This window comes from Oncorhynchus clarkii, chromosome 29 (genome assembly GCF_045791955.1).
Source record: "Oncorhynchus clarkii lewisi isolate Uvic-CL-2024 chromosome 29, UVic_Ocla_1.0, whole genome shotgun sequence".
Lineage (NCBI taxonomy): Eukaryota > Metazoa > Chordata > Actinopteri > Salmoniformes > Salmonidae > Oncorhynchus > Oncorhynchus clarkii.
Genome location: NC_092175.1, coordinates 30,639,273 through 30,655,514, shown reverse-complemented (window position 1 = coordinate 30,655,514; position 16,242 = coordinate 30,639,273). Strand labels below are relative to the sequence as shown.

At 41.5% G+C, this 16,242-nt stretch overlaps 1 protein-coding gene across 1 annotated transcript; it reads right to left on the bottom strand.

Moving 5' to 3' along the window:
- Window positions 1–1,584: 1,584 nt before the first annotated feature.
- Window positions 1,585–5,578, bottom strand: LOC139388194 (hairy-related 1). Its single transcript, XM_071134754.1, has 5 exons — window positions 5,550–5,578; window positions 4,540–4,606; window positions 4,336–4,431; window positions 3,664–3,754; window positions 1,585–2,384 (listed from the first exon to the last, which is right to left on the bottom strand). Exons 1-5 carry the CDS (start codon window positions 5,576–5,578, stop codon window positions 1,585–1,587), a joined length of 1,083 nt encoding a protein of 360 aa, XP_070990855.1.
- Window positions 5,579–16,242: the final 10,664 nt, after the last annotated feature.

The following is a 16,242-nucleotide window of genomic DNA, read 5'->3' as shown; positions in this document are numbered from 1 at the left end:
GACCAGAGTACCTTCTTCCATATGTTTGGGGAGTCTCCCACATGCCTTTTGGCGAACACCAAACGTGTTTGCTTATTTTTTCTTTAAGCAATGGCTTTTTTTCTGGACACTCTTCCTTAAAGCCCAGCTCTGTGGAGAGTACGGCTTAAAGTGGTCCTATACTCCAATCTCTGCTGTGGAGCTTTGCAACTGCTTCAGGGTTATCTTTGGTCTCTTTGTTGCCTCTCTGATTAATGCCCTCCTTGTATGGTCCGTGAGTTTTGGTGGGTGGCCCTCTCTTGGCAGGTTTGTTGTGGTGCCATATTCTTTCCATTTTTTAATAATGGATTTAATGGCGCTCCGTGGGATGTTCAAAGTGTCTGATATTTTTTATAACCCAACCCTGACCTGTACTTCTCCACAACGTTGTCCTCTTTGGAGAGCTCCTTGGTCTTCATGGTGCTGCTTGCTTGGTGGTTCCCCTTGCTTAGTGATGTTGCAGACTCTGGGGCCTTTCAGAACAGGTGTATATACACTGAGATCATATGACAGATCATGTGACACTTAGATTGCACACAGGTGGACTTTATTTAACTAATTATGTGACTTCTGGAGGTAATTGGTTGCACCAGACCTTATTTAGGGGCTTCATACCACTTTTTCATTAAAAAAATTAAACAAGTCATTTTTTTAAATTTCACTTCACCCATTTGGACTATTTTGTGTATGTCCATTATATGAAATCCAAGTTAAATTGTAGCTTGTTATGCAACAAAATAGGAAGAAAATGCCAAGGGGGTGAATACTTTAGCAAGGCACTGAAAACTCCAGCGTTGTTCATGTTCATTGGAGACATTAATAAGAGATTATGGCTTTGGATGCCATCTACAATAATCTTAAACCATGACACATATCTCAACCATACTTATAGCCTAACTAGCAGTTATATCTGGCACTTAACACCATCCTAGTGTTATTATCATGGTTTTGATCATTAGGGCCTTACAGTGATTACATTTCTAATGCATTAATTAAAATATTAAAAATCCACCTTTATTCAGTTTAAATGTTCTACTGAGTTGGTTACATTAGCACTGACAGGCAGTGAGACAAGTTGGAAATGAAGCAAGTTAACAAAATAAGAACTTTATTCTCATGAGTTTATTTACAAGACTTTGTACATGATAAAACATAAATATATTTACAATACTTTACATGATTTATAATTTAGGAAAGAACCGGAGACAGGGAATAACTGTATAGGAATGTAAAATAAGAAATTCATTGTTCACAAGAAAATAAAGATGAGCTCCAGGAACTCTGAAGAAAATGTCATAAAACAGAGAATTCTTCAGTCTGTTAAACAGGCCTTTTAAAGTGACAGTGACAGGTTTTCAGAAAAGGTTTGATTGTCCTTGACCTCCACATCTTTTTCTCTTAGCCGGCCCTCACCACACGCTGCTTGATAGGAAAGATGAATGTTGTTCTGAACATGTCCCATGATGATCTGGGTGGCTAGGTTTCCGTAAAGATTTTCTCAGAACACAGATTGTGGACACGTGTGTGTTTCCTGTGTGGATTTCTATCACCCTTCTCCTCCACATGTCAGGACCAGGGCCTCCATACTACCTGGGGCTGGATCTGAAATAGTGACCGCCTCAGAGTTCTTGTTGGGCCTACAGGTACAGGGCCAGAGAGACTTAGAGGGGTGGGGGGACTGGACACCAGGGGAGGATGGGCTGGTATCAGAGGCACCACGGGCCGAGATGTAGAGTGAGAGGGGGATGACAAGGAATCTGATGGACGACGAGAGGGGGAAGGAGGGAAGGGGAAGTGGCATGGCATGGAGAGGTATGGAGGGGTAGTGGTGAAAGGTGGCGAGGAGTTTGAGTAACAGGGGGAGGGTGGGGGTGAGAGGGAGTAAGGGGGAGATGGGTATGGGTGTGAGAGGTGTTGGGTAGGGTGGGGGTGGTGGAGCACAAAGGTGTTGGGATAGATGGGAAGAGAGGTGTTAATATAAGGGAAAGTGGCCTCCCTGCTGGCTCGTTGATGCCCCATCACTGTGCTCTCCTTCCTGTTTTTCACTCTGCCCAGGAAGCATGGTCCTTCTTCTGCAGGGCTCCAGGGCTGGAAATCCAGGGGGAAGGTCGGGCTCTGCACCTTCCCCAGAGGGCAGGCATTGTGGGTATCCAGGTGGTCCCTAAGTCCCTGGACAAAGCTCTCTCTCTGGGATAGGTCCACGCTGTCGATGTAGTTGCACAGACGGGAGATGCACTCTGTGAAACCTGCACTATAGACAGGGTTGGGTAGGGGTGGTGTTTTCTCGTTTATGGGGCCTGTCCATTGGGAACTCACAGCACTAGTCACTGGAGCAGAGGACTCTTTCATGGACTTTTCTGTGAAGGCTAGTGTTGGTCAATAGTGAGAGCCAGGCAGTACAGGGAGTAATGAGAAGGAGAAGAGAGAACAGAAAGAGAAGAGAGGACAGAAAGAGAAGAGAGAACAGAAAGAGAAGAGAGAACATAAAGAGAAGAGAGGACAGAAAGAGAAGAGAGGACAGAGAGTGGAGAGGACAGAAAGAGAAGAGAGGACAGAAAGTGGAGAGGACAGAAAGAGAAGAGAGAACAGAAAGAGAAGAGAGGACAGAAAGAGAAGAGAGGATAGAAAGTGGAGAGAGGACAGAAAGAGAAGAGAGAACAGAAAGTGGAGAGAGGACAGAAAGAGAAGAGAGGACAGAAAATGGAGAGAGGACAGAAAGAGAAGAGAGAACAGAAAGAGAAGAGAGGACAGAAAGTGGAGAGAGGACAGAAAGAGAAGAGAGGACAGAAAGAGAAGAGAGAACAGAAAGAGAAGAGAGGACAGAAAGAGAAGAGGACAGAAAGAGAAGAGAGGACAGAAAGTGGAGAGAGGACAGAAAGAGAAGAGAGGACAGAAAGAGAAGAGAGGACAGAAAGAGAAGAGAGGACAGAAAGAGAAGAGAGGACAGAAAGAGAAGAGAGAACAGAAAGAGAAGAGAGGACAGAAAGAGAAGAGGACAGAAAGAGAAGAGAGGACAGAAAGTGGAGAGAGGACAGAAAGAGAGAGAGGACAGAAAGAGAAGAGAGGACAGAAAGAGAAGAGAGGACAGAAAGAGAAGAGAGGACAGAAAGAGAAGAGAGGACAGAAAGTGGAGAGAGGACAGAAGGAGAAGAGATGACAGAAAGTGGAGAGAGGACAGAAAGAGAAGTGAGGACAGAAAGAGAAGAGAGGACAGAAAATGGAGAGAGGACAGAAAGAGAAGAGAGGACAGAAAGCGAAGAATCCAGAGAGGAAGATGAGCATGTGATAAAATATAATTCAAAAGTGGACAGAGAGAGAACAGTATGGAGAATCAATGGGAGAGTAGTCAAAACAATTAGCAAAAGCCAATGGTGTGTGTGTGTGTGTGTGTGTGTGTGTGTGTGTGTGTGTGTGTGTGTGTGTGTGTGTGTGTGTGTGTGTGTGTGTGTGTGTGTGTGTGTGTGTGTAGGGGAGATATAGGGAGGTTTTGGGGAGAGAGAAAAAAATTATTAGCACTCACATTAATATCAACAATGTTGTGTCTATATCAGAAATTTGGGGGCGTATTTCATTTACCATTTCTGAAATAAATTAAATAACAAACCCACACCAGAAAATTATTTTTTTTAATGGATTGATAGATACCTTTGCTGTCATGTCCATTTGATTTTCTTCGTATGTAATCCACGGTCAACTCTAAAATTTCAGCCTTTTCTAATTTTGGATTTTTCAGCCGCTGTGAGAGAGAAAGAATAATCCTACTGAACATGGCATAATGCACAGCCATTGCGCACAATATTTCACATTTTAATTTTGAAGGACTCATTTTGATATGGAAGTAATTATGATTTTATGCTAAAATCGTATATTTTTAAGACAAATTTAAACAATATATATGCCACAGGGGTGCCTATCAAGTTCCTGACAGACACCAAGTCCCGTTTTCAATTCCATTCAATTGAGAACATAGATTAGGATACCTGGGTAAAACTCGAAGTTTCCCGCAACACCATTTCTCCATAGCATTCCCAAGAGTCTGGTTTGTTTGCGGTTTTATGGGCTGTTTGAAATGTCATTAATAAGTTGACAACGTCTATTATTAATATACAACTTATCGGTTCCCTGCTGTTTATTATTTCCCACCTCCCACTGGGCACACACTGGTTGAATCAACGTTGTTTCCACGTAATTTCAATAACGTTAGGTTGAACCAACGTGGAATTGACGTCTGTGTCCAGTGGGCTCATTCATACAAGAGGGGCACACAAGGAGCTGATTTCAGACGCAATTAGAAAAGCTGTGGCCAACTCCGCTCACCATGTCAGAAGTTTTGCTTAGCAGAATAGTCCTTAGCTCATCCAAGCCTTGATTTATCCTATCTCGCCTCTTCTTTTCAATCACCGGTTTTAGAACCTAGAAAATAATAACAATAATCAGTTATTTCAACAAAACCAAATCCAAAACCAATTCACGGACACCGAAATATATAGATGAACTAGTTGAAATATACATTGAACTTACCCTTTTTATGGCTATACGATTATCCATGTTTGATCTCTCCAACTTTACTCGGTGAAGAAGAGTAGGCCTATATTAATAAAGACGACTTTTCCAAAAAGAAAACGATAAATTCATCCAATCCGGCCAGGTCAAGCTGAAAAGAAAGTCTCCACACTCGCTCGGGACTGGTTTATTATCATTTGAGCCCGCAGGCTATTTATAAGGTCAAGCAGACCGATTGTCATTGGTTGAAAGGTGACAATGTCGTTCACGACCTTATGCTAACTGCACTTACCCCTTCTTGATACTCACAAAAAGGATTATATGTTCATAGATATGGAGAAAATAAATCTATTAGCAAAATAATAAATACATGAGCTGTTTTCTATATATATATATATATATATACAGCATAAACATTTAGAATGAGAGTAGAGTCCATATAGCCCATATCTTCATCCTAACTTGTGGATATGGCTGACGAAGAAGAGTAGGCTGTGTGATTCGGTGCATTATTATTATTTTTTATTTTTTTTTATTACAAAAATGTATATAAAATGACCCCCCCCCCCCATAAGACGCAGCCATATGCTATACAATATTATGTTATGACGTATAAATTCCAGGGTTAGACTTCTTTGACCTTTATTTGGCATTGACTATAATATAATATGTTTATGACATTATTGGCGCAATTGACCAGTAAAGCAGTGATTGTTTTATGTAAATATAGGACCAATTTGGTACAAAATGTTGGAATAGCTGGAATACTATATTGAGTTGGTGGGAGTGTCTTCACACTCAATGCATCATAGGGGGTATTTTGACTATCCATAGCAGTGTAGCATAAATTCATATTTATGTGCCAAATTTTCCTTTTAGACAAGAGTGTCCTGGGAACGTTGGTTTTCTCGTGGGAACAGAGAAATACTGTTGCTGAAAAAGTGTCAGAATGAACACAATCACACCAACTCGAACACACTCGCCTTTATGATGTATACATTCCATGTAAGTGCCAATTTACGCATTACAATAGCCGCACCTGGTGTGAGCGTGCCATACCAACCATCTGCTGCAGGTGAGGTTGCGCTATTAATCAACATGATATACACATATGAGCCGTGGGAAATTTGACATGCACGAGAATTGAGAATAGCACTACCTACCATCTATGGTTACGGTCCTGCGTAAAAATAGTCCCTTGCAGCTTTTATCCTACACATGCATGGACAGGGAAAGAGGTGTGGTGGTGGGGTGGTGGGGGGGGGGGGGGGGGGGGGGGGGGGGGGTTGTGAGGTCTGGGGTCCGCTCACCAACCAAGAAATTACCAAATTGGACAAGCACCAAATTGATCCTCTCAAAAATATCCAGAAAATATCCAGGAAATAGCACAGTAGGTTTTAAATAACAGTATAATATACATGCTAAAACTATTAAAAGGAAAGTTTGCAAGATGGGATGTCAAATATCTTCTCGATGATATCCCGTTAATTGTTTGTGTCGACGCTTCATCGGAACATTTCGCACAAATGACCATGCCTGTGGTGACTTGCTGGGTTAATGTCAACAATCTCCCTATTTTTGTATTTAACTCAGTTAAGAATAAATTCTTATTTACAATGACGGCCTATTGGGTTAACAGAGCACGACAGACTTTTACCTTGTCTAGCAACCTTTCAGGTTACTGGCCCAATGCTCTAACCACTAGGCTACCTGCCGCTCACTCTCTCATGGGAAAGGGCAGGAGTTGTGGTTTATTAACTGTTAGAATATGTACATTATTCAGTGAGAGGTATTTAATTAAGGGACCCTGAGTGGCGCGGCGTCACTCAGGCGGGCTGTATCACAACCGGTCGTGATCACGAGTCCCATAGGGCAGCGGACAATTTGCCCAGGTTCGGTTTGGCCGGGGTAGGCCGTCATTTGTAAATAAGAATGTGTTCTTAACTGACTTGCCTAGTTAAATACATTTCATAAAAAGTAAAATAATATGATATCAAAGTGCCAACGTTCTGATAGGTGTGTTTGTTCCCACACGCACATGTCGACCCTCTGACCCTGGAATCAAATGTCCTGACACAACTCACACAATAAGTTCAATTAACACCCATTCAGCATATAGTTGGAATAGCTTATTGAATTTTGCGCAGAATGCCATAATATCGTTCTGCCTTGTCAGTCAGGTGGTCACATTTAATGTCAAACTCAGAAGTTGAAGTTGTTTTTCACACACACGTGCCTGGGTTGTTGTGTTTGTATATTTATTTAACTGGCTAGTCAGTTCAGAACAAATTCTTATTTACAATGACGGCCTGCCCTGGACAAACACTATCGACGCTGGGCCAATTGTTCTTCGCCCTATGGGACTCCCAATCACGGCCGGCTGGGTTGTCATACAGTCTGGAAGCCAATCAAATCTGTTTGGACCCCTCTAGCACTGAGGTGCAGTGCCTAAAGCTGCTCCGCGACTCGGGAGCAATGAGATTGGCCCGTACTTTCTAAGGTGAGTCGACCAAATTCATTTTGCTGTTCTAATGTCACAGACTGGGAAAATGTCCCTCGGCCCTTTCCCTTGGGAAAAACTATAGGATTTACACATTTGTTTATGAGCCTACCTGTTAGAATTTGTACATAATTTAGAAGACAAGTGTCGCCAATGACTGAGGTGCGATGTTTCCCATAGCACACACTGTCCTCTTAATAAATGTAGGCTAAACATAACGTTAGACTATTATTACATACAAAATGTAGCCTATCACAAAGTTACATATTATGTCAATATTCATCCTGTCTGAATTGATCAAAATCGAAAAGCTTAAGCTATTGAATCTGAGTGTATTTGGAATGCGTAATACCATTTGGTGCTGCGTGTGCCGTGGAGACTGATGGTCGACTCTCGCCAATCATCTCACTTCTCAACTGTCACCAACACCTCTCCCGTACGCACATTTGTCTATCACACACTTGCCATGGTTGGTTTGTTTAGGACAGCGCGTGCCTCAGATCCATGAGGTTGCTTTGATCCTCAAGGTATTAGCGACAGCGCAAAGAGGGCGGTATGAACACTTGAGAGACCAATGGTGATCCCTCAACAAGATCTTATAGCACAAAAATAGATTAATGTGAACAATTGCAACATTAGTTTTTCTCAATATTATAGGCAAACTCTTGAAATTAGAGGAATGAATATTTGTTTGGTTTTTAGATGCAGATTGTCAAGCATGGCACGCATCACAGCATTCACTGTATGTTTTGCGCGTTTTGCTGTGGTGGTTTAATGCATTCAATTGCTATGTTAGGTCTATACTTTAGAACGTTGACCAAATTCACTTTGCTGTTCGCAGATGTGACAGTCTGGGAAAACGTCACTCAACCCTTTCCCTTGGGAAAGTTTTACGTTTAACACATTACCTGCTAGAATTTGTACATCATTTAGCGATGACGTGTTGCCACTGGAAGTGCGATGGTTCCCACAGCACACGTTTCCCATTAAATGTACATTCAGTTTAAATGTAATTACATCTGAATACAATTATTTACCACATACACTCCTCTACGTATTTATTTGGACAGTGACGGTAAAACTTTCTGTACTCCAGATTTGAGATTTTAGAACAGTACATAATGTCATTTTCACACCTGTTTTACCATTTAGAAATTAAATAATCTCATCCCCCCATTTGAAGGTGTCATAAAGATTTGGACAAATTCACTTATTTGTGTTAATATAGGCTATGTGTATTAAAGCAGTCTAAAGTTTAGTATTTGGTCCCATATTCATAGCATGCAATGACTACCAAGCTTGTGACTCCACAAACTTCTTAGATGCATTTTCAGTTTGTCTTGGTTGTGTTTCAAATTATGTTGTGACCAATAGAAATGAATGGTACAGGATGTATTGTGTCATTTTGAAGTCACTTTTATTGTAAATAAGAATATAATATGTTTCTGAACACCTCTACATTCATGTGGATTCTACCATGATTATGGATAATTATTCATCGTTAATAGTCATTATTAATAGGGGGAGATCAAGCTGATACTAACTGTTATAGGCCTATTTCTATTTTGCCCTGTTTATCAAAAGTGTTTGAAAAACCTGTCAACAATCAACTGACTGGTTTCTGAGGGGTCTTTGGTCTGGTTTGCTAACTACCTCTCTCAAAGAGTGCAGTGTATAAAGTCAGAACATCTGCTGTCACAGCCACTGCCTGTAAACCCAAGACTCGATCCTAGGCCCCACGCTCAATTTACATCAACAACAAGCTCAGGCAGTAGGAAGCTCTCTCATCCATTTATATGCAGATGATACAGTCTTATACTCCGCTGACCCCTCCCCGTATTTTGTGTTAAATGCTCTACAACAAAGCTTTCTTAGTGTTCAACAATCTTTCTCTGCCCTTAACCTTGTTCTGAACACCTCCAAAACAAAGGTAATGTGGTTTGGTAAGAAGAATGCCCCTCTCCCCACAGGTGTGACTACTACCTCTGAGGGTTTAGAGGTAGTCACCTCATACAAGTACTTGGGAGAATGGCTAGACATACACTGTCCTTCTCTCAGCACATCTCAAAGCTGTTCTGCCAGTCACATTCTGTTAAAGGTCCCCAAAACAAACATCCCAGGGTCGCTCATTTTTTCAGTTCGCTGCAGCTAGCGACTGGAACGAGCTGCAACAAACACTCAAACTGGACAGTTTTATCTCTTCATTCAAATACACAATCATGGACACTCTTACTGACAGTTGTGGCTGCTTTGCGTTATGTATTGTTGTCTCTACCTTATTGCCCTTTGTGCTGTTGTCTGTGCCCAATAATGTTTGTACCATGTTTTGTGCTGCTACCATGTTGTGCTGCTACCATGTTGTGCTGCTGCCATGAAGTGTTGCTACCATGTTGTTGTCATATTCGTGGATGCCAGGCTTCCCCCCATAAAATGACCATAAAAAAGAAACAAACGTATACAATTATTTCTCGTTCATGTCTATCAGTGTTTAATAACTTTCCTTCAATTCGCAAGAGGTTGAATCTATTTCACAAGAAAAAGCACCCGAGCAAGGCAAACACTTCTCTGTCTTAGTATCTGTAGCCCATGTAGTTGATGCTGTTTGGCCAACAAATATGACATGATTGATGTTGTCGGTGAGTGTCTTGGTCAAAATTATCTACAGGCTATATTCAGAGACGACCTATCAGATCTCCGAATTTCTGGGGGGTCACAGATAGTGTGGAGCGGTGGCCACCCTGTGTCACCTCCTGGATATGCCACTGCTCACCATTACCAATAAAAGGGGAGTTTAGTATTTCTTTTTTTTGGGAGGGGGGGGGGGTTATGCTATTCATGCCTCTGTAACTTTCTCACTCATCATCATTAACGATTCATGAGTATCCGTAACCATGGTAGCCCCCATTAATGTACAACTGTTCAGAAACATATTCTATTCTTATTTTAAATAAAAAGTGACTCCAAAATTACACAATACATTATTTACCATTCATTGCGCACAACTAAAATGCATATGGATGCAACAAGTTTGTAGAGTCAAAAGCTTGATGTCGTCATTGTGAGCTATAACATATGGGACAAAATACTAAACGTTTGATTAAATGTAATATACTATAAGATAATTTGTCCAAATACTTATGAGATATGTATGAAAATATCCTAAAATAAAAGGTGACATTCTACAGGCTCTACTGTCGCCTCATATTAAACATTTGATGTGAAATCCAAAATGCTGGAGAATAGAGCCACATAAAAAGTTTTAGCTTCACTTTCCAAATAAATACGTAGGGGAGTGTAGTTAGCTACGTAACATCCTCAGCTTGTCTATAAAAATAAGTCAAAAAAGGTCTGTGCATAAAATGTTGTGCCAAATGAGGTGTCACTTAATTAATTTGTAAATCCGTGTCACACTGGAGACTCGTCGACTCTCGCCTACACCTCTCTTGTAATTACAATACGCGTGCCATTTCTTAGTGCTTTCATACACGTGCCCACTGGTGTTACCGCGGATGTGATGGCTTGTACAGAAGTGCCATGAGGTCCTCTTTGGGCCTCTAACACAAGTTGTTAAACGTGGGACAGCGTGAGAAAGCGCGACAATGATCTGTGTCGAAATAATTTTAACCAACAGCTCTCAACACTTCACTGGGTAACATTGGCCATCAGTCCGTTTCAATAGGCCTACATTTTTTACACCCCATTATACTATTTACCCTCCTTATGACTATCTTGACGTCTTCTATGAATTCACTTTGTATGACATTTCTAACTTGTAAAGGCTACTCTACTGTATTTCAACAGTACAAGGCGCGGGAAAGCTCAAGGATTGGCTACCGGTGGCAATGGGAGGAGTGTAAAGTCATCTCGTATTCCTAACGATTTAAAAGTCGTCCAGAGACAGAAATGCCATATTGAGATTCTTCTTCAGAGACACAGCACAGAGAAATACTACTGTTCTTCTTGATGATTTACATCTGGACATTCTCTGAACTCTGGAAATACACTTTTTAAGGAAAACAGCAGCTTGTTCATTAAGAAATATGAAACCACTTGAAGAAAAAGAGAACAGGAAAATTGACAGAAAGGTACAAGTTGAACCGACAACATTCATCAGTATATCTGAAATAGATATTAATCAATCAAAATCGATTTTAACAAAACATGTAGGCCTATTTTGTTGTTAGCTTGTTGACTGATATTGGAATAACAATGTGTTCCTAAAATGTACCAAAGTAACTAGTCCTACAATGTAAATAGATGTAGGTTTTAGGAGCCCTTACTGTAGTACAAAGTTACTGTTTCAGACACACTGGTTTACCAGAGACACTGGTCTAATCTCCCTGGTCTGATCTCCTTTCATCTTTCTCTTGTAGCTCCTCAAGCCTCAGGTGGAGAGACGTCGGAGAGAGAGAATGAATCACAGTCTGGAGAGCCTGAGAACCCTGCTGCTGCAGGGACCACTACTTCAGGTATGAAGTTCACCTGTAACTTGACTCTGCTCTAAATGCAGCTCATACAGGTGTCAGCTCATCTGAGAAGTGTAGCATGCCTGTGCATTAATCTGCCCTCTCTTTCTCTCCAACAGGGTTTGACTCAGCGTAGAGTGGAGAAAGCTGAGATCCTGGAACACACTGTTCTCTTTCTCCAGAACACTAGAGATGGGGACAGGAAGAAAGGTGAAGATGGAGAAAAGCAACATTCCTTCCAGGATGGCTTCTCAGGCTGCCTGCAGAGAGCTGCACACTTCCTGGGCCAGGAAGAGGAGGGCCTGCAGCTAGAGGCAGCACTGAACTCTACTTTCTCTGCTCGGCTGAACAGCCATGCCTGTATGAACACCGAAGTTCTGGCTAAAGCCCACTCTTCCATCTCTCTGCCCAATACAATGTGCCACCAGTCCTCACACCTGATGAAGATACAGGAGTCCCACTACAGACAACAGCTTTGTGAAGTCTACAGGAGACATCTGTCTCATGCTCACAGAGCTCCACTCCAACATGGAGATCCCAAACCTCCCCAGCTGCCCCACAGACACGCTGACAAAGAAGCCCAATCCCAGAACCTCCCAGGCAGCCAGTCTGTGTGGAGGCCTTGGCCTTGACCTAGCAGAGGAGCCTGCATTGGGATATTTAACTGTAAAACAACTCTAATATCCTATGAACTGATAACCAGGATGCCAGATCCTTTGCTGCTGAGGTTGCTATGGAATTATTAATTTATGCAGTGTTGTGAACACTGGACTCAGGGACTCCATAGATTTGCAGTGATATGACAATGTTGTACTGCAAAGAATATATACATTATAAATATTGTACAATTTCTCTATACTTTAGTATTACAACATGTACTATGTATAAGTTGTAGTACTCTGATATCTTGTCTATTTTTGCACATTAATTTATTCTGGGACTTGTTCCTATGTTTTTCCAGATATATATAGGCCTGTATGTTGAAATACAAATAAAACACATTCCTTTAAAAACATTGTCTCAATGGTATCTTAATCCGTAATGTATAGCAGTATAACCTGTGTTTTTAGTTATGCTTGTCATCTGCTAATGTAGTGGCACTTTCCAGCACGATCCAGCATGTTCCTATGCCAGTTATAAGTATTGCAAGTTATCATAGATCTGCATTTCATTGATAGCTGGTCAAAGGTGCGTAGAGACCACGCGCTTTAACACCTCAAGTTGTTCGGGCATGAACATCAAAGTGCTACGTGACAGCAACCTTCAATCACACGTCAAATTCAACGGAAGATTTTGGGGGCATTTCTATATCCCGAGAGGATGCCATCTGCCGGAAAGAAGGATCTTCTCTTGACATTCTCAAACATACACGAATGATGTCGTCGTCTCGTTGGGTTATTGAAACGGATAATTCATTCACTGTCATTTGTTCAGAGGTTAATGGTACAATATTAGCTTTTCTTAACATGTTTGTTTTTATTTCATATGCCTATGGTATGTAGGCTTTATAGCATATTTTTCCTAAACCAGCAGTGGGAAATCCTTGGTTTAAGGAGAGTTTACATATATTGAACGATTTACTCTCAAATATCAAAACTAGCCTAATGTCTAAAAGCAACTTCCAACGTAATTAACATTCATTAATATTAGTAAGTCTAAGATAGCAATTTTTAACAAATGTGGTTCATCATCATTACACTTGGGCGGCAGGGTAGCCTAGTGGTTAGAGCGTTGAGCGTTCAGCCGGAGCTGACAAGGTAGAAATCTGTCGTTCTGCCCCTGAACAGGCAATAAACCTAGGCCGTCATTGAAAATAAGAATTTGTTCTTAATTGACTTGCCTAGTTAAAGAAAGTTAAAATAAACACTTACAGTGTGTGGATATTAAATTCGCTCTAATGAATGTAAGAGTGGGATAATAGAACGGTTCTGTGAGGTAACGCTCTTATCCACAGCGACTTACAGAGGTGAGTACATTCACGTTTGTTCATAAGGCTCCCCGGTGAGAATCGAACAAACAACACGTATTACAGCTGACATTTTCTACCAACTGAGCCACACGTGACCACAATCACCTCCAATAATACTATTAAATCACACTTGCTTTATCAGACGAAGTACCTTTTACAGCATGTGGCTCAATATAGGCCGCATTTTTTATAATGATTATCCTGCAATAGTTATATTGACATGCCAAGAAAATGAGGAGACTAAATTCATCTATATGGTCCCTGATGTGATACGCTGGGAAACACTCCCGAGATGTTTCCCTTGGTAGAAGGTGTAGGATAGACAGCAATTTCTTCTTTATTACCTGTTAGAATTTGTATATCATTTAGCAAAAGCCACCACTGACTGTCTGGTGGAGCATTCCCAGGTTCCCAATTCTCACCGGTACACATCGACATCCGAAATGTTAATTAACATAGGCTAATATAACAATATAATTAAATCTAAATAATAGTATCTATGTAATAGTCAATTGTATTAAAGCAATATTCATCTACTAGCGACAGGTAGCCTAGTGGTTAGAGCGTTGGGCTGACAACCGGAATGTTGCTGGCTCATTGACTTGGTAAAATAATACGTCGTTCTGAACATGGCAGTTAATCCCCTGTAGTTTGTCATTGTAAATTAGAACTTGTTTTTTAACTGACTTGCCTAGTTAAATAAAGGGTACATTTAAAAAAAAACTAAGTCAAAAACACGTGTTGGGTCTGTGCGTAAAATTCTGTGGCAACTGGAATGGGCAATACCTTTTGGCTGTGCGTGTGCCTGTCTGTGTTTGAGAGGCTGAGGTGTCACTTAATTCGTTTGTAAATCCGTGTCACACTGGAGACTCGTCGACTCTCGCCAACACCGCTCTCGTAATTACAATACGCGTGCCATTTGTTAGCGCTTTCGAAAACATGCCCACGGGTGTTACTGCGGATGTGATGGATTCCACGGAAGCACCATGAGGTCCTCTTTGATACACAAGTTGTTAAACGTGGGACAGCGTCCGAGAGGAAGACAATGAGCTGTGTCGAAATAATTTCAACAAACTGCTCTCTTTACTTCACTGTGTTACATTGGCTATCAGTTCGTTTCAATAGGCCTAAAGATTTTTAAACCCCATTATGCTATTTATCCTTCTTTTGAATATCCTGACTTCTTCCACGAATTCACTTTGTATGACATTTATAACTTGTAAAGGCAAAAAAGGAAAGGAAGGAAGGAAGCTCAGGGATTGGCTACCGGTGGCAATGGGAGGAGTCCAAAGTCATCTCGTATTCCTATGAATTTAAAAGTCGCCCAGAGACAGAAATGCCATATCGAGGCTCATCTTCAGAGACACAGCACAGAGAAATACTACTGTTCTTTTTGATTATTTACATGTGGACATTCTCTGACCTCTTTAAAAATACACAACTTAAGGACATCAGTAGCTTGTTAATGAACAAAGATGAAACCACTTGGGGGAACAGAGAACAGGAAAACTGACAGAAAGGTACATTTGAACATTTGAAGTGATTATATTCATCAGCATATCTGTAATACCTATTAGTCAATAACAATCGATTTAACTAAAAAATGTAGGCCTATTTTGTTCATAGCTTGTTGTCTGATCTCAGCTTGTTAACAGATATTGGAATAACAGTGTGTTCCTAAAATGTACCTATGGAGCTAGTCCTACCACGTACATAGATGTTCGTTTTAGGAGCCCTTACTGTTGTACAAAGTGACTGTTCCCTGGTCTGATCTCCTTTCATCTTTCTCTTGTAGCTCCTCAAGCTACAGGTGGAGAGACGTCGGAGAGAGAGAATGAATCACAGTCTGGAGAGCCTGAGAACCCTGCTGCTGCAGGGACCACTACTTCAGGTATGAAGTTCACCTCTAACTTGACTCTGCTCTAAATATAGCTCATACAGGTGTCAGCTCCTCTGAGAAGTGTAGCATGACTGTGCATTAATCTGCCCTCTCTTTCTCTCCAACAGGGTGTGACTCAGCATAGAGTGGAGAAAGCTGAGATCCTGGAACACACTGTTCTCTTTCTCCAGAACACTAGAGATGGGGACAGGAAGAAAGGCGAAGATGGAGAAAAGCAACATCCCTTCCAGGATGGCTTCTCAGGCTGCCTGCAAAGAGCTGCATACTTCCTGGGGCAGGAGGAGGAGGGCCTGCAGCTGGAGGCAGCACTGAACTCTACTTTCTCTGCCCGTCTGAACAGACATGCCTGTATGAACACTGAAGTTCTGGCTAAAGCCCACTCTTCCACATCTCTGCCCAGCACAACGTGCCTCCAGTCCTCACACCTGATGAAGATACAGGAGTCCCACTACAGACAACAGCTTTGTGAAGACTACAGGAGACATCTGTCTCATGCTCACAGAGCTCCACTCCGACATGGAGATCCCAAACCTCCCCAGCTGCCCCACAGAAACGCTGACAAAGAAGCCCAATCCCAGAACCTCCCAGGCAGCCAGTCTGTGTGGAGGCCTTGGCCCTGATCTAGCAGAGGAGCCTGAATTGGGATATTGACCTGTAAAACAACTCTAATATCCTATGAACTGATAACCAGGATGCCACATCCTTTTCTGCTGAGGTTGCTATGTTGTTATTAATTTATGCAGTGTTGTGAACACCGGACTCAGAGACTCCATAGCGTTGCAGTTATATGACAATGTTGTACTGCAAAGAAAATATCAATTTGAAATATTGTACAATTTCTCTATACTTTAATATTACAACATGTACTATGTATAAGTTGTAGTAC

Bases quoted from the DNA above. Each gene is read 5' to 3' on its own strand.
- LOC139388194 (XM_071134754.1), bottom strand. From the start codon at position 5,578: ATGGCACGCTCACACCAGGTGCGGCTATT. The intron at 4,432-4,539 runs GTAAGTTCAATG...ATTATTTTCTAG, and splicing joins ATCGTATAGCCATAAAAAGG to GTTCTAAAACCGGTGATTGA. The intron at 3,755-4,335 runs GTGAGCGGAGTT...TCTCTCTCACAG, and splicing joins TAAGCAAAACTTCTGACATG to CGGCTGAAAAATCCAAAATT.